Below are 18,619 nucleotides of genomic sequence, written 5' to 3' on the forward strand. Positions count from 1 at the left end.
AAAAAGTCTTTTAACAAAAGTCAAGTGTGTATGCACTCTTCTTTTAGGGGACAAAAATTCTGAAGATTTTCCCATTACAAAAACTGCAAGTATGCATTTACAACACAAAAACTTTTAGGTGCTTTTCAATACTCACTTTGCCATCGCCCTTTGGATTTAAGTAAACAACGTAATGTCCACCATGGTTATCTCCACTGTGTACAAGAACTGCATGGAGAATGTAATTTGCAGGATCTTTAGGATCTGTTTTTTGCAAAAATTCATCTAGTGGCAACTGTTCAGGAAATTCAAACCTAGTTTTGAAAAGAATTAAGACAATTGTATTTGTAGTTAAGATAGACACACATTATTATGTACTACTATGGAACATTATGTGAACTCTTAAAGCAAAGTATAAAAATTGAACATATTACTGTTACAATGTCATTTCTATCCAGGACATCCTGCATACAGTGGCAGAACTTATACTGTTTAAACATGGAATAAAAATAAACTTTTCCAGCAGCTCAGGAAAGTATGCCCTCAGTAACAAGGGCAAGAGCACTTCAACTGAATTAGGGCTGGTCTGGATTCACTGCATCAAGGCAAAAGCTTTAAAATCTGTTATTTTCTAGCAGACAAATGCAGCTTTCCTAGCACAGGTACCACTGGACTGGAACATTCCTCTGAAATACCTCACCTTGGTGATAATGAGATAATTGCAATACACATTCAGTTTACAACCAACCATGTATCTCCTCGAGAAATTACCAGCCTTTTCTTACAGTGAGTGGGCAAATGACTCTCACTCCATCCATGGAAACAGATGGAGGGCAAGCAGGTTAACTCCTTATTCATCCTGCTTTCTCTGGTGGCAGCCTAGCCACACACTGCACAAAGAATGCTACACAAGCCGTTGAAGATGCAGTCAGCTGTTCATGCTCTAAACAAGCATTATGAATTGCCAAGCATTCAATTTGTCATTCTGAATTTCAACGTTCAACCTGTGCTCCTTTAGGGGACCTCCACTGTGTGTCACTCCACAGGCCTGCCTCTCAGAGTTTAGTCAAAACCAGGATTTTGGGAAGCTATTTTTTGGTAAAATACATTCACAGGTCTAAATTCTACCAAAAAACTCAACCCACACACTAAACCAGCCAACCCACTTACCTATCATTTATCTTGATGTTTTGGTCAGTCTGAGGATCATACATAAATCTCATGAGCTGTAGGTGTAATACTGGTGGCAGTGTTAGGAACTTCACACCTTTCTCTGCCTCCTAGACATTTTAAAGGAAATAGAGGGTTGAAATTGCAGGTTTTTTAGCAACTCAGAATACTTGTTTGTTGCAGACACTTTCATATGGACTTTTATAGACTTGACGACACAATGTGCACCAAAATGGTTTAAAACTTGGCTGCAATTTGAGTATCCTAATACTGCACCAATCTCCCATGAGCTACTCCAGTAACCCAAGAATTCAAATTGAATTTAGGCCACTCATACAAACATATGTGGACATCTCACTGCATTAAGAGCAAGTTACCTGCATAAATAAAATTGGGAGAATATGGAGGCAAAAGATCATTTTTGATCAATTAAGAATTTCATGTCCATTGCATCCTGCCAACAAGGATTTGGCTATTCTGCCAAGAACAGCTAAAGAATATATAGAACATTACTGACAAAACCTGGTATGTCAAAGCTGCAGAAATAAGCTTTAGTGAAACATTATTTATAAAGGACTTCAGCTTACTCCAGTGGGTGCAGAAAAGTGCAACTGAAGAGCTCAGAAACATGTGCACACAGATGAATGTTTAATTTCCAAGAGTTCATTTGATGTTCTTGCTGAGAGTACAAGCATGAGCTCTCCTAAGTTACTTCTAGAGCTATGCTGCATTTTCACTTGACACAGGGAAGAACAGACTACTCATAGAGGAAGAACTCAGTCTTGAGATTGGTGGAAAAGTGAGCGATTCTAGAACTGGAAGACTTGGACCTATAAAACTCACTACAAATTTAATTGCTATAAAATCTGAGCTCCATTTTAAGAAACCTAACACCAGATAAGAGGAGCTATATAAAAACTTGTCTAAGAAGAAACATCACCAAAATCAGTTGATAAAATCTAGAATGGGTTTTGCAACATTGTTATTTTATCAAGCATAAAGAAATAATATTTAAAACCGGGTTAAAAAAAAATATAGAATACCTGCAAGCCATGTTCTCCTGCATCATATTTATTATCACCATCCAACTGCTCCACTGCAACGTAGTCAATGAAGGACTCAAAAACTGAATGGAAAAAAGATTGGGGAATTGTACAGAAGGAGGAAAAAATGTAAGTTTATTCTAGCCTGCAATGTATTAATCAAATGAAGTATTAGGACAGAGGAGTTTGTGTTTGAATATTTCTGTCCTTACTTTAAGCCAAGTTTTCAATTGCTTAAGAATGTCAAGAAATGCACCATATTGCAGAGGCATATCCAAGAGTACCAGCAGCTTTTAAAATCACACAGTTACAGCTGTCTGCCACAGCTCCTCACTTCTGTTAAGCATCAAGCCAGATGCCTCTGTTTGCTGGACTCATCCTCTCCTGTGCCTTGGACCCCAAGTGCTCAGTAAAGAGATGATAAGGGACCACTGCTATACTCTTCTGAGCAGTTCATCCTTTTTTATTTCTTATTACTATGGCCAGGTCTAAATAAAAATCTATTTCATCCAAGTTCATCTTTATATATAAATTACAACTACTGTGACAATACCACTGTGACCACCACGGCAGTTTCATGACCCCAGAAAACCACTTAAGTTCTAGAGTTTTATGAAAAGATACCAGTGAGAGAATTAGGGGAGGAAGGAGCAGGGAAAGGAAATGGAATGCAGGCAAAAACATTCTATGCATTGAAAATGTTTTCAATAAGGCATCCTAAAGCACATATTCCAATCACTGTGCACCAATAAATGCATTTGAAAACATCAGGCACTGAAGTTGTCCAACATGTTGAAGTACTGGATTAGTGCATATCACAGTGTATCACTTACTATTTTTCTTTCCCTTTATACTTAGCTGGATGTCATAATAATCTTCTATTCGTTCAGATCGATAGTCTACGTGCTTGCATTGGATATAAGACTGGAAACAAAACCAAAACAACACAAAAGTTCAATTTTCTAGAAGTAACAAAGCTAATCTATATTATTTTTGAGAAGGTGTAAAATACATACCACCATCTTCCCTCTGAACAATTTAGGGATTGTGCCTTCTACACACGTGCCTTTCATTTTATTTTCCACATTATCAAGCAGCTGAAAGAAAAATCAGTTTTTACACAAGATAAATTTGCAGTTTTTAATTTTATTCATCATATACACATGATTACTTAACTGATTAGAGGCTAAGTCATTTGGACAAAAATGAAATGTCAGTCTATCTGTACAGGCATCTCCTTTCTAGTCCTTTAAATCCTCCTCTTCCCCCTAAACTGAGGGCTACTCCAACTACTCCATTCCTTTGAGTCTGGACAGCTCCCCAGATGTAACAGTGCATTTCATCTTCAAAAGTGCATTTCTCTCCATGGCTATAAATGTACTACTAGCACACATTCCAGCAACTTTCAAGCTTTTCTACTCTTTACAAATTCCTCGCTCACAAAAGGCCACAAGCAATCCCATTCTTAAAGAGAAACTAAGGCAAAAACTCTGCCTTTGAGACCCAGTTTAAATTAATCAGGGCATTACTACTCTGATCATTCCTAAACTATACTTTTAATATATATATATACACACATACAGAATATCATGAGAAATTTATACATCACAGATCAGCAAGAAATAGTATAAACATACCACTCGACATAATTCCTGGACATCGTGTTGCATGAAGCTGTCTAAAGTTTCCCACCTTTGTAAGGCAAATAAATAAAAGATTACTAACTAGGAAAAAAACACCTCAAAAGACATTTTTTGATTTCTTTGCAGATCAAGAATGTAATACACAACAAGATGACTGAGATTTAGGACTGCCTGATGCACAGGTTCTTTAGCTGGGTAGGAAGAAGGGGCAGTGACCTTGTGGGACATTTTGGCAGCTGTTCTGTGCCCAGACCCCTGCTCCTGTGTGGGGCTGGGGCAGGGATTGCAAAGGCACCCAGAGCCAGCTGAGGAGGGCACAGCCAGGCTGTTGCTCTTCTAGTCTACAACCCACTCTCAGTTCATGCCAAAAAAACTCTTAAATAAGGCTTGGGAGCAATTCAATGCCATCAGTTTCCACTGCAGGTTTCCAGTTGCCTCTCTTGCAAGGGCCCTTCAGGTGCAGTTGAGCCGTGTTCAGGGATTACTTCAGCACAGGAAAGGAAGCAAATGGATTTATAGCAAAGACTGGCTCCTTTGTGCTCATCTGAACAGTTAGTCCTGGGCATACAGTAACTCCAAGGACGCATTCAGCTCTCTGGACTGTCCACTGCAAACACATGGTGTGAAAGCAGAGGTGAAGGTAGCAGGATCTAAATGCCTCATAGCCAGCATGGCACAGTGCAACAAGGGTGTTCAGCTCTCCTGCCTTCAATAAAACAAGAAGCATAAAGTGTTTCTAGCTCCAGAATTAAACACACCTGTGAGAACTGTAACTTCAACTCAAGAAAGCTTTTTAAGTTCTAGGTCTCTGACAGTATTTTTTGCAGACTGTATAAAATAAACTCTATTGACTGTAGGCTCCAGCTTCAGTGTGATGTGCCACCCTGGCCCTGGAGCAAGCAGCAGGGTGATCAGGAGCAGCGCTGACTTTATCCTCCCTCCCACTCTCTTCTCAGTGACTCACCCCCACTGTCACACGGCAGCAAACTAATCTCCAAAGTGTGCCAACAACTGTGTGGGGTCCACACTTAAACAAGCTGAATCAAGTGACCTGTCAGATAATTAAGAATAGAAAATAATGCCCTGACTCTCCAGGCTTTAAACATTAGCCAGCTCATAGGACAAACCAAAGAAAAAGTCACACACTAAAATTAGGATAAAGAAGGGCTCCTTCAGACATGGCATCATTTTCTACTTGAGGAAGTCAAACCTAGAAATTCCTAACATTCAGTAAAAAGTAATACCCTAATGAGCACCTAGGGCTCACAAGGCTAAAAACCTCTCTCTGATTCAATGATGAGGGAAGGGGGAAACCTAAATCTTCAAACACATTCTAAAATTATCTTCCAAGAACCAAAGCAGGCATGAACACAGTTTTAAAACCCTGCTGTTGGATATGAAATTAAGCATCTGCAACGCCCTTGGGAAAGGCCTCTTTAAGCTACTGAATACAACACAGTTGGGATCTTAACTCAAGATGAAATATCTACTCTATCAACAAGTCCTGTCCTGTAACAGGGCAGCAGGAGCACTGATATAAAGCAAATATACAGTGTGCTACTAGGAAGAGGGTATAGCCAGACAAACAGATAACACTGAGGCTACCAATTTAAGATTCCCCTAAAGGGGAAGAGTCAAGGTTGCAAAGACACAAGGTTAAAAGGAGTGGTTTTAGGACAGAGCATAACTATAGGCTGTAGCAGCAGATGCAGGATGAGCACGAGAAAACCGTACAAAAAAGATGACACAAAACGTGTTTTGAAATAAAACAGTGCTTGTCAATAGTAGTACAAGACTAGCCTATAAATACAGTGAGCCAAATTAATACAAAAGAAAGTATTTTAGAATGGATTTTAAGAAAATCCTACTCCACACTTACAAGACATGCAAAAAGAAGACTTGTAAAGGTTATACTAATGATGATCTTTCTATCCTAACTTGTGTCTTCAATGCGTTGTAGGAAAATATTACAGCAGCCGTCGATGTTCAACAACATGGACATGCAAATTATTGCTATTGCACTAAATCTAAACCAGATCCCAATTTTTAAGGACATTAACAATACATGAATTGCAATGTTTCAATGACTATTTTGCTCTGAATTTTACTTAAGTCAAATGCATCACACAATGTTCAGCTAAATTATAACCCTGCTTTTAACAGCTCTGTTTCTGTACCATTCCCATTCCCAAAAGATCTGAGTTTTGGATCAGCTGTCTTTAGTACTGGCTACAAATAAAAACCTATACAAGTCAACTACAGAAATTTAACCATTAACACCATGCTATACTAACACTTCTCTGCACCCTCTAAAAGTAACCTTATTGAAATAGAATTGTTTAGAAGAAAAGCTTTATGAAGCCTGAGTCAAATAAATAGTCCAAGTTTCTGAAACTTACCCAAATGACTTTGTTAACTTTTTAGTTCCAACTGGTTTGTCACTATGTTGCAGCTCATAAAACACTCTTTGCAATGCTAAAGGAACACTTTTGGATGAATCATCTCCTTCTGTGGGCATCATGTACACAGCCTGAAAAAGCATTTAGTTCAATTAGTATCAGAAAAGTTTATTGCTCATCCTGTTTAATGCATTCTTTCCCCTTCCGTGACTTCCTTCATAGAACTCAATTTAATCAACATTTCAAAAAAGTCTGAAAAAAAATCTTGTACTGTAGTGTAAAAATGTTAATTGTCTGGAACAACTCGTCTTAGAGTACAGTGGTTAGAAAGATGTGAACAACAGATTCCATTCATGGTTATTTTATTTAAATAGTTCCCTTATTCCAGCCTAGAACAGTAAATGCACTGAAACATTTAACACCTTCAAATCCCTTCTCATGTTCATTATGTCTGTGCAATCATCACAGTAGGACCAGATATGCCAGTCAATACCACAGACTTTCAAAAATAACTGGTTTTGTGGAAAAGCAACCACATGAAAACATAAAGGGCAACAAGTGAACAAAAACAGAAATGGTCCACATGGAGAAAGATGTCAGAGGAAGCTCTGAGAGTCCCCAATTCATTCATTCCTACTTAACGTCATCACTGTCCAGCAAATAAACAGCTTAACAATTCAATTCACTGATTATACTGATGTGGGAAGGATTTGGAACAAAGAAATTACACAAATAGACCAAACAGGGATTAGGAGAGTTCAATAGTCACTGAAATGAGATTTACTTTTTAAAAAGTGTACATCAATACATCTAGGGGAAAGGAAGAGCAAACAAAAGGGAGATGTTAATTTAAAAAGTGTAAATATAAAAAGAAACAGACAACCTTGGAAGGAGATTAGGCAACAAATGAAACTAAAAAAGACTCCAATATTAAGTAGCATGAGAAAACAACCTGTTAAAATGGAAAAATTGCCATCTGAATTTTTGCCTGGGAAACAAGAGGGAATGATCCATTTCTGTGAGTGAAGTGCTGAACTGGACCTCAGTGTCTCTCCCTCAGTCTGGGCATTAGCCAGAATTCCAGAGGTGTGCAGCACATCTGGCTCAGCCCAGACTCCAATTCCCTGCATGCAGCGCAAGGGCAGCAGTGCAGCTGGGAACTGCTGGGCAAACCCAGTCACTGCTGCAGGGCAGCTCAGAACACAGCGATGGGAACCAGATGGGACAGGCACCAGACAGAGACAACACCAACACAAAAACAATACAAGGGTGTGGCTGAAGACAAAAGAAAGAAAAACAACTAAAGAAGTGCCTAAAGTGTTGACAGGTCAGTTTTCTATTCCAATTCTGAGGATCTACTACATATTCCAAAAGTACAGCAACAGAAATACTTCAAAGAATAAAGAATATCTCAGAATAACTACAGTAAGATGAAATAAGATAAACAATTTCATTAAGAAAGCAAATTCCTGATATTCTGACAGAAAAACAATGGTTAATTATGCAATTGTAAACTAATACAATAATTCACATGACTGTATTGTTAAATTTTTTCATTTTCAGTTAATGTTAATTTAAATTTCATTTTCAGTTAAAGTTACCAGTTAATAGAGATGACCTAAAACAGAATATGAACACAAGTAACTTCCAAGTTTTTTTTTCCTCAGTTGCACTACCACCCTAGTAGTAGTACTAGCTAGTAGTGCTTACACATATAAAAAGGAAACATTAATAAAAATTTGCTGAAATTTGTCATCAACTTTTTTCTGAAGGACAGTCAACAGGAGTCTTTGTTAGGATAATTTTAAGAACACTAGCCCAACCTCATCCTAACGACAATAAAAAGTCTTTTGCTGTACTTTGAGATTTGCTTAAACTGTTCTATAAATTGAAGAAAATTGTATCTTCAATTTTATCACTGGCAACAGGTTTTAACTACTGCAAGTCAATAAACCTTCAACTTTTTCAGTGTGTTAAGCACTGCTTCAAGAGTTTATAGTGATGCATATATAGTTTATAGTGATATAGTGTCTGGAAGAGAACCGTGTAGGTTCTGATCTCTGTTTCTGACAAGTTCAGATGGGATCCAGTTGCTCAGGATCAGATCCAATTAAGTTCTGAGCATCTCCAGGAATGGAGATCCCACCACCTCTCCGTACATTCTAATGTAAAGCTGGATCATACTGATTATGAAAATTTCCTTCCTAAGATCAGAACATTCAATTTCACAACTCAAATAAGCTAATAAAGTAAATAATTTCCAATTGCTTTATTTTTATCATTCAAATGCAGAATCTCAGTTAACCAGGTCGATCTGGGCAAACTCAAATTCTAGTATCACTAGCTAGATAGTGATAGCTAGATCACCTTTAATTTCACAAGCAAAAGCAATTTCTTGCTCTAATGTATCAACACTAGAACAAGTCAGCACCTTGAAGAATCAGCTTTAAACCTCTTCCTGTACCTGGTTTATGAATCTTTTTAAGAGTGGGTGTCACTAGCTAAAGGTAGAAACAGAAGTAGTTGAACGACCAAGTCTCAGATCTTCCAAAACTCTATCATCAGCTCCTACTAACTTTTTTGAACATCTTATAAATGCTTTTTTTAAAACACAAATATATAGATACTTGCTATGTTTAAACAAATAGAAACAAGGCGTGAAAATCAAGTCATGAAAAAATGCAAATATAATCAGTGCTGATACATTCAAAAAATAAATACTAAAATGCTAAACCTACAGAGGGCTAAAAATCAGCCTTGTGATTGACTCTTCCATCAAAAATGCATAAAATGGAGTTCAGAATATCTTGATAATTAATCAAAATCGAATCCTTTGACTTTAGTTCCTATTTTTTAAAATGTTTTTCTCATATACCATCTGGACAATTAATTCCCTTCCTATATTTCTCAAGTAATATTCAAATAATAATTTACAATTTACTTATAATTACTACATTCCAGCTGTCATTGAATAAAAACACCAGTTTTATTTCTTTGGAAATTCTGCATGTGTTATGACAAAGCAGACATTTGACACAGCCTTTCTTGGCTCTACATTCTGTTTGTGTATTTAGGTAATATTGGAGCTCATTTCTCTTAAGTGTTTCTCCACACTAACACTTTTTAAATATTATCCTCTTCAAACCTTTATTTTTTTGCCTTACCCTCCAAAATTCTGAAAGCCTGACCTCAAGGTAAAGGAGTGAGGCATTCAGATCCACGTAAAAAAGCAGTGTTTCTTATTTAACACCTGAGAAGTTCCCTCAGGAAATGAACACAAAAGAGGGATAAGGGACATGTATAGGCATATTGACGGATATGAAAATTTAGATATTTATATAACAATAGAATGGTACAGGTAACTTTGAGCACATTGCTTAAAGGCAGGTATTACTTAAAGAGGGGAAATAAATACTGTACATGAAATTCCAAGGTTGGGTAAAATATATTGGTTAACTTGAGGAGAGCCAGATCAGGGAGGAATGGACCAGTATTAATTATTTTAATATTTATATAAGTATTCTGTAATGTTCTCATGAGTTGTAGGGACTTTTGCAAGGGAACCATCAAAAAGTTCCCAAATGGACTGAATGCAGCCACAAGCACTGAAGGGCTGGAGGCACTAAGGACACTGCTGGGACAACTCTGGCAACAGAGCCCAGGTCCAAGCTGGACCCCACTGGGATGTCACCACTGCCCCTTGCCTACTGGACTGAAGTTAAGCACATATTTATCAGCCACAAACAAATAACAATATGACCTAACATCAAAGTTCCCTTCTTTATTCCCTACCACTGAAGCCACCTCTTGTTGCTTAAAAGGGAGGTCTCATTTCAAACACCCCAGAACTCCCATCTGTTATCTGGAAGCAGAGAAGAAAGGACCTCTCCATCAATCCTCACCCACGCTTCCCCAGGGCCTGACTTTCCATAGGTACATGCCTGCCTTTGCTATTGTTCATTGCTTCCCCAGCTCTGCTCCTGACAGCAGCTTCTCTGTGAACAAAGCTCTAAGTAACAGCCACAGAAATCATTATTTCTTCCAAGGAAGGAAGATTCATTGAAATTATGGAAATGGTGAAAAGCAAACCAAGGATACTGCACGTTGTGTTTTGTTTTACTTTGGTTAAAGAGGCACAAGTTCAGGCAAAGTGAAAACAAAAATGTAAAAAATACTTTTTTCAGACAACAAGTGATTCTTCCTGTTCTGTACCAATGGCAAATGAGTGCTAAAGCTTTTTAAAACTGCCACTGTCATCTGTTCTGTTTGGAGGAGCTCTGGAAGCTTGAGGAATGAGCAAGGATTTGAACATTCCAGCTGATGTCCAGGAACACTTCCATAAAGAAAGCTGCAGCTTCCAACTCTATGAAGTTTTCTCATGCGGTCACTAGCCAGATATTAAGAGATGCCAAAAGTTGCTTTTATTTTGGGGCTGGGGAAGAAGTGCACAGGAATGCCTGGTAAGATTATTTCAGTTGAAACCAACCTGTATTACAAAAATAATTTCTTCTTCACTACTTCATGGTACATATTAATTTAGTGACTACAAGGCAGTCTTGAACAAACTACTCAACTGCATTAGATGAAGCTATTACAAAAACACTTTTTTCTCTCAAGAGAAAAGTGAAGTTGTCCAAAAAAAAGTAAAATGCACAAACATTGAGTGCTGAGCAAAAAGAACAGGCATTATCAGTGATAAACTGAATGAGTAAATTATACTTCCTGCAAAAAAGGAACAGGTGCTTCACATGAAACAAGTCAAGTATTTATCTGCTGTCCATGGCATTAGGAAGATCTCAGTTACATTCTATTGGAGTTTGAGGTGTTAATTTTTTTTCAGCACTTCAGAGTAAACAGCACATTGCAAAGAGAAAAAAGAGATGCCAACTGGGACACTTACAGGCCAGGGGATATAAATAGTAAGATGGTGGGAAATTAAAGACAGTGGAAAGCAGGTACATTAAAAAGGGAAAAGAAAGACTAACTGAACTGCAATAACTAGTCTACATAAGAGAAAGCTCCAGTTAGAACAGTTCATTTTCACTAGGAGACAGACACTAAGTGCAGAAATGCACAGAAGGATGAATTAGGATCAACAGGAAACACCAATACACTGAATAGTGCCAAATTGTTTTTTTCTCCAAGCACACCCCTTTTAAATAGCCACCTCCAACATCAAGCCATGACTTCTATTTTTACCCTTACCAGTAAGGGTACTGCATAATTTTAAAATTATACATTATCTAGTATATTTTATCCTAGCTTTAGATGAGATATTTATTAAAAAGGTATTTAAAGAATATATTTTTCTTTCCAGCAAAGAAAAAGCATCTACAGTAAACAAGAAATACTACTAAAGTAAATATAAAATTACATTGTTTAAACTACTGAAAATACAATGCTTTCCATCACTATAAGGATGGCAACCATAATAACAAAAATTTCTGCTGCATTATAGGAATTTCAAGATGGAGCAAATGTGTATCTTTGTGCATTATGGGCCGAGAAGCCATAATTCCCTGTTTTAACTATTTCAGAAAAGAGAAATTGCTTCCATCTTTTATCTGCGAGATTAAATTGCTTCCCCCGCCCCCAGCAATTCCTAACAATATTAACATATAAAACACTCAAAGAAACACCCCCTAAGCTCAGGTCTTCTCCAGGTGCTCTGCCCGCTTCCACAGAAGACAAAAGCTTCTGTTCTACAAACTACAAAAGGCAGCTTCCTGTACTCTGCCTGCAGTAAGACATGTATCACCATGTAAGTCACAACTCCTCTGAAAGGATAAAGGAGGCAAAAGGATTACACAGGTCTGTTTTGAAGCATTTATAAATGCTAATTAAAACAGCCAGTGTTATAATCTCGTGTTCTTTCATGTATTACTTACCTTTCGTAGCTGATTTGTGAAAAATAAAGTCTGTAACAAGCTGTTCATGTAACAAGTTGCTCCCTGGTTCTTTAAGCCAACATATCCTGTGTGCTTCTTTGAATCCCACCTAGAAAACAGTTTGTGGTTAAAAACAAGGAAGTTCTGTATTCCAGCTATAAAGTGTTAGTTCTAGGGCAGTGCTGCTGGTAGGTATCAGCTACTCTCCACTGCTACTGAAGGTTCAAACAAACTAGACTTCACTGCTGCCTGCCAGTAACAACAGTCTTTGCAATTAGATGCTTAGTGATTCTATTACTTTTTAAAAAAATATGCTCTATATGGCAGAAAAACAATGTCCTATGAGAGTGCCCTGGAGCTCAGAGCTGTACTTTTGAGTCTGCACCTCTGTACAACCCCAGTGTTTACAAGTGCCATGAAGGAGAACAACTGAGATGAAGCAGTTTTACAACTGTAAACCAAGGCAAGTTCAACAGCAGAGCCACTCAGCTGCACCTGAAACCCCATCAGCTCCCACACCACCAATGCTCAGGCCAGAACTGCAGAGGTGTTAAATCACAAACCAACTCACACAGAAGCTGAGGCTCCACAACATTTTGCTGATTGATGCAAACAGAAATTTAAGCTCTATGTGAATATGAAAATATTGCCATGTGAGAATTCATCAACTAGCAATGACAAAGTAAGAATGTCTGATGGGAGCTACAAATGGCAGTAACACCGAATACTTGAATGATCCCAAACAACATAAAAATACTAGAATTAAGAATTCTTAATATTGCTTTGTTTTTAATCAAAGATACTTACGCTACTCCGTGTGGAGCATCTGCTTGAACATAGACTTCAAAAGTAACTTTGTCCTCTTCTATAAAGCCTTTTTCAGGATCAGTAACTTCCTGTAAAACACAAATGACACAGGAACATGAGAAGTGGAACATGCAACAGGACTGCAGTGAAACATCCATTTAGACATCACTTTCTAATTTCTAAGCCTGAGCTATCAGTAGTAATAAACTAAAGAAGAAAAACTGAAGAACACCAAAGCAATTGTTTTTCAGCTCACTACATTTTAATTTGTTTTTAGTGTCTCAATGCAGGAAACTTGTTCCCGCCTTTTAAGATTCTGCAGTAGTTTTTCAGTTTTCAATGATGTAAGAGCTGGTAATCAAATGTTCTGCTTCTTCTGGACAATATTCCAAAACCCTTAGAAATGCTTAAAAAGCTGTCACAAGTCAAGAGAAACCTTAGTAGTATTATCAGGGCATTAAATATACATGTACATATACACAAAGAACATAAGGAAATGCAAGCAAATTTATGTTGCTTCAGAATGCCATTGACTATCAGACCATGATAACAAAACACAAGCACTCAGGCAGAAAATAAAAATGAGGGAATATTTAAATTACAACATAAGTAAAAGCACTCTACAAAAATCAAATTAATAGAGTAAGAAATTGAGAAGAAATCTACAACAATGATGAAAAAAATAAAGGTTTGGGGGAAAAAGCCCTTTGCTAACAGCATCTCAGTATGCAGGAGTACAAGTACAAAACTGCTCCTATCTAGCAATAGATTAATACATGTCCATTACTTACACTCCAGGCCATGAAGTTAGAAAAGCCCCAGTCATTCTCCTTATGAAAGAACAAGTGACTAATACGACGACTGAATGATTTTTCATCATCCTTGTAGTTTATTATCTTGAGAACTGCTTGTGCATGACAGGACCATGACCTATAAATACAGAAGAAACACTTGAAATCCTTCAAAACCAAGCTTTTTATAGTCGTTACATAATTTTTTTTTGTTAGGGGTTTTTGGTACATTACTTGTACACACTGGATTTTTTTCCTTATTAGATGTTAATTGTTATTGAGGGCATGAACCTCTGGGGCTTTCTGAAGCCACATTATGAACCTGGAATAGAGATTTTCTTGTGGCAGCAGTGTTGACAAGGAAGTGCATCAGTGACTTGTAGGTTGGTTTAAGAAGCTGATGGCTCTCCCAGGTGGGTTAGTTCTGACCTGCCTGTCTGCACATGGATGGGCCAGCTCCAAGTGCTCCTGGTGCCTATGGAGTGGGAGGGGAGCCTTTGGTAAGGAATGGATGAGGAGCTTCTACCTTCCCTTCCACAAGATAAACTCCCCAATATGAATTGTCTCAACAGCACTTCTTCACAACCACTGGTGTTCAAAACCCCCCTACTTGTGCAATGCAATCATTCTGGACACAGCTCAGACAAGGTCCTGTCAGTGCCTCATGCAGTGGCACTGCTTGCTTAGCTCCACCAGTTGGTACTTCTGAAAATCACATTATCTTTTTCCTGTAAATACTTGAATCACACGTCCTGTGACTTGTTAATACACTTACAACTTTTTTTCTTTATATTCTGCCCTGCGCACTTACCTCTAAATTACAAAAATTATGAAGAATGCAACTTATTATTCAGAGTAAACAACAAGTTTTGTGAGATTCAGTGCCAGAATGGAGTTACCCTATTGGAAAGGACACCTGCACTCTTCCTGGATAAGCTACAAGAATGGTCCAGAAATCTGTAGTTATTTTAAAAAGTTTTTCTATCATTTCTATTATTTACAAAAGTGGTCAAAGGTAGTCAATGTTGATTTGCATGCAGGACTCCAAGAACACACATGTGCTCAGATCGTGCTGGATAAGTGATGAACTCCACCTAAGGCAAGAACTCATGCCCTGCTCTGCCTGCACTGGTGGCAGTTACTTGTTCACACGCTTCATAGGACAGCATTTATAGTTTGGCATGGTTAGAGAAGCTCCACTTTCATTTGAAATAAACCCAGAATTTTTTCCATGCCAAGAAAACTGTCAGTCAAGGACTTCTCCTTCAGAAAGCATACATCTAAATTCTACCACAAACTTCTACTCACACAAGCTGATTTTAGCTCATCCTAAAGAAGGGATTATTCTTATGCTTTGAGATTTAGAAAGGTGAGGGGTAAAGGGCACTCAAACCCTCGCAAGAATTATCTCCTCATGCAAAAAGCGAGGTGCAGGTTTTTTTGTAGATGTTTGTATTTCTTGCAATAGATTAACCAGTATCAAGTGAGGACTTGTGCAATAATTAAAAGGGTCTTACGTGGAATCAGATTCAGCATTGCACTGAAGGAAGAATCCTACGCTTTTTTGGTGTGGTCTGTCCGGGTAGAGTCGTGGCATTACCATGATCTTCCATGGCAAATTCCGAACGAAGCAGGGAGGGCTGAGCACTGACTCACTCAACCTGTTGAAGCGTTCCACTGTAAACTGAAATGTTGCTTCTGATCGCCAACTTGTATCTGTAACACACACGCACCATTTATTTGAAACACCTCGTCTTCTTCACTCCAAAATGACCAACATCATTAAATGTGAGCATTTTTCATGTAGTGGGATATGGGAAGCAACAAAAGCATCCCCATCCCAGAGGGACAGCGAACTACTTAATTAATGAGGTTTCAATTTTTTCATTTTGAAAAGCACTGCAATGCCATTCAGGCAAACATGGCATTGCAAGACACATTCCATTTGTACACTATTTCCTTAAATGCTTCCTTAGCAGTAGGATTTGTTACCACTCCAGTTTCTTCTAAAGCAGCAGGTGCAGTAAGACACAGACATCAAATTCTCTAGAGCTAAATCACAGCCCACTCTAACTCTTCTTGTTGTGCAACGTCTCCATAGCCCAGTTTAAGTCATTTTGCTGCCTGAACCCATACACACAAAGGAATTTCACAATCTGTTCAAATGCCCTGTTGATATCATGTCACCATTTAGTTGGCTTTGGCTTGCAATAGTATATTTTAAAAGAGATGAATGCCACAGGTTGATTATTGGATTTTTGTAAAATTGTATCAGTCTGCTGAAAATCAGCTCAGGAGTAGGGTCCTGTTTTCTTTGTGATATGCAAAGACTTTAGCGATTTTTAGTGGTCTAGCACAAAATTAAATGAGACTATTTTCTTTCAAAGAGCTTATTTTGACACACACAATTAAAGTAATTTTGCCTTCTTCCCACATACCCAATTCTTCACCTACCACAATCTGTTCTGCTTCTGTAGTACACAGCTATAACAGGGTGCTAGAGACTGTGACAGCTTCAGCAAGGCCAGGCTCTCTTTACTGTGACACGCCTCATATTGCATGCAGGGAGGAAAAACCTGCAATGTATCCCAACTCTACAGGCCAGGGATGAACAAGACACTCCCCTCCTTCTCCATGGCTCCAGCCTGACTCGTGTAACACGGAATCCTCCTGGCTGTGAGGAGGCTGGACTAGCACACAGGGCAGCAGGCAGCAGCCATGGTCACCCTGCTGTTCTCACAGCACCCACGGGGGATGCACAACTGAAGGTGTGTCACACATGCAGTGACACTCAAAATCAAAGAGCACTGAGGGGCAACACCATGGAGACAGAAATCAGATTGTGAAATTGTGACAAGGCACACAGAAATGTGTTCCTTCCATACACAGACAGCAGTCATTTACTCAGCTTGGCACAGCACCAGAGACAGCGCTGAATCATTTTTCCAAAACACAGGTGAGTCCTGATTGCTACCTTACTTAAAAAATGGAACACTCTTGATTACAACATGCAACAGGGTAAAGATTATACATTTCATACAGAAAATTACCAAGCTTTATCCATAACTGCCAGGGAACTATGACAGATTTCATTCTTCTCCCTTGTGAAGCAGTTTTCAGGCAGCTGTCCTACTCCTGAACTGCAACACAGAGGATTATTTTGTGTATGGCCTGACAGCCCTAAGCATTCCAAATGTCTTTTGAAAGTACCACAGCCCAAACTTGCTTCCTGTCCTCTCTACTCCTGCAAACACCCTGCTGACCTGTGCTGTCAGCTTCCTCAATAATATAAGAGTTCAAAGGATTACTTTTTCCTTTTTCCCTGCCTGGAAGTGCAGCTAACTAGCAGTCTATCACCTACTTAAAAAATGTTCTCTTCCCAGTTTCACTACTTACTGCCCATTGACAGAGTGAAGAGCTGATCTTATACACCCAAGAACCTGACAGGCTGCAGACAGAGGAGCTCTAACTTGATTTGCAGTCAGGATAAAACGAATCTGTAACACACTTAACAATTTTAAATCAGTCTGGCATCATGTGGATCTCAAACCAACTTGAGGCCACCTCCCTACTCACAATCATGATGTCAGTGCTTCTGGGCTCAGTCTGAGCTTCCGAAAAAGGAGCCAATTTTGCTTTCTGCCTCCTTTGATGCAGCTTTCAGAGCACTTCAGCACAAGGATGCAGCAGTGCTGCTACAGTGTCAGCTAAAAAATGCAGCCCACGCAGCATCTGCAGATGCTTCAGAGAAAGTTTGCCTGTATTTCTTGATTTCTCTTCAGGAAAGCCTGTGCATGAGAGCTCATCAGGGAATGGGAACTCTTCTCTGTAAAATATATGAGCAAGCTCTACTAACTGCTCCATAAAAATGCAGCCTTGTAACACAGGTCAACACTAAAATAGAAGTTTCTTTAAAAATAACAACCTTCCTTTCTTTCCAGCAAGCCCATTTTTCCTTAGAAAGTATAATGGATTAAAGGATTAATTTTATTAGAAAAAGAAGTTTACATAGCAAATGTGACAATTATTTTGAGTACATCAATAAATAAAGCATTTTTTTTGCCATCATGAACATGTCCTCCAGATGCCAGTTAAAGACTGCAACTGGCAGCAGGAGAATTTAGTAGTAACTGGCAAGTGAGACTTTTCTAAATCCCAAAACTACAAATTGAACACAAGGTAAAAAGGACTGACAATACTTAGAGAAATTACATGCAATGGACCATCTTTGCTACGTGGAAAACATTTTTTCATTGATGTGATGAATGCCACATTCAGCATCTTCACAGAAGAAAGATCCTTCAAATCAGAGATCCAAATACTGAATATGATCCATTTTAAGGCTCAAACACATATTTAAATGTTGATGCTTTTGGGAAAAGCAGATTTCTTTATTCTCTTAGTAAATGTTGCTACCTTGAAAGTGCACTGGAGTTATTAAAATATTCTGAACCTGAATTATTAATGAAGAAACTGGCTGAATATTCTATGAATATTTTAATAATGATCCAAATACAGCATGCAATACCAGCATATGGCTAAGACTGATGCTTCTGAAAGGCTTCTTGCCTTTGCAACTCTTCATAGAAATGAGACTTCAGGAGGTAATAGCAAAGCTGTGAGTTTATGTTCAGCTAGGGACCTTCTGTTTGAACTTTAACTTCTAACAGAATTTATTCTATGTGTCGCTTTGAATACTGATGTACTTGCAAACAAGTTTTGATCAGAGACTTGTTTTTATTATTTTTCACTTTATTTGCAGAGCCTGCTATTCCAGCTTTTAAAGTCTGGTTCATTTAAGTCATTCTCCATACAAAGCACAGCACAGTCCTTCAGCTGGTTCTTTTTAATTGCTAAGACTTCACACAGAGCAGCAACAGGTACTGGTCACAGCACTTG

At 38.3% G+C, this 18,619-nt stretch overlaps 1 protein-coding gene across 26 annotated transcripts in view; it reads right to left on the reverse strand.

The window, feature by feature from the left end:
* The window catches only part of USP7 (ubiquitin specific peptidase 7), a 70,887-nt gene that overhangs the window by 18,721 nt on the left and 33,547 nt on the right, over positions 1–18,619 (reverse strand). For all 26 annotated transcript variants that reach the window (XM_086855015.1, XM_086855001.1, XM_086855008.1 and 23 more), the window contains 11 exons: positions 15,238–15,436; positions 13,721–13,859; positions 12,930–13,018; positions 12,123–12,231; positions 6,235–6,365; positions 3,830–3,884; positions 3,209–3,289; positions 3,026–3,116; positions 2,193–2,275; positions 1,150–1,259; positions 137–293 (listed from right to left, as the gene is read on the reverse strand). In XM_086855015.1, coding sequence (XP_086711141.1) covers positions 137–293; positions 1,150–1,259; positions 2,193–2,275; positions 3,026–3,116; positions 3,209–3,289; positions 3,830–3,884; positions 6,235–6,365; positions 12,123–12,231; positions 12,930–13,018; positions 13,721–13,859; positions 15,238–15,436 — 1,244 coding nt within the window. The remainder of the gene's footprint in view (positions 1–136; positions 294–1,149; positions 1,260–2,192; positions 2,276–3,025; positions 3,117–3,208; positions 3,290–3,829; positions 3,885–6,234; positions 6,366–12,122; positions 12,232–12,929; positions 13,019–13,720; positions 13,860–15,237; positions 15,437–18,619) is intronic.

The sequence above is a fragment of the Cyanistes caeruleus genome, chromosome 17 (genome assembly GCF_971803275.1).
Source record: "Cyanistes caeruleus chromosome 17, bCyaCae1.hap1.1, whole genome shotgun sequence".
NCBI lineage: Eukaryota > Metazoa > Chordata > Aves > Passeriformes > Paridae > Cyanistes > Cyanistes caeruleus.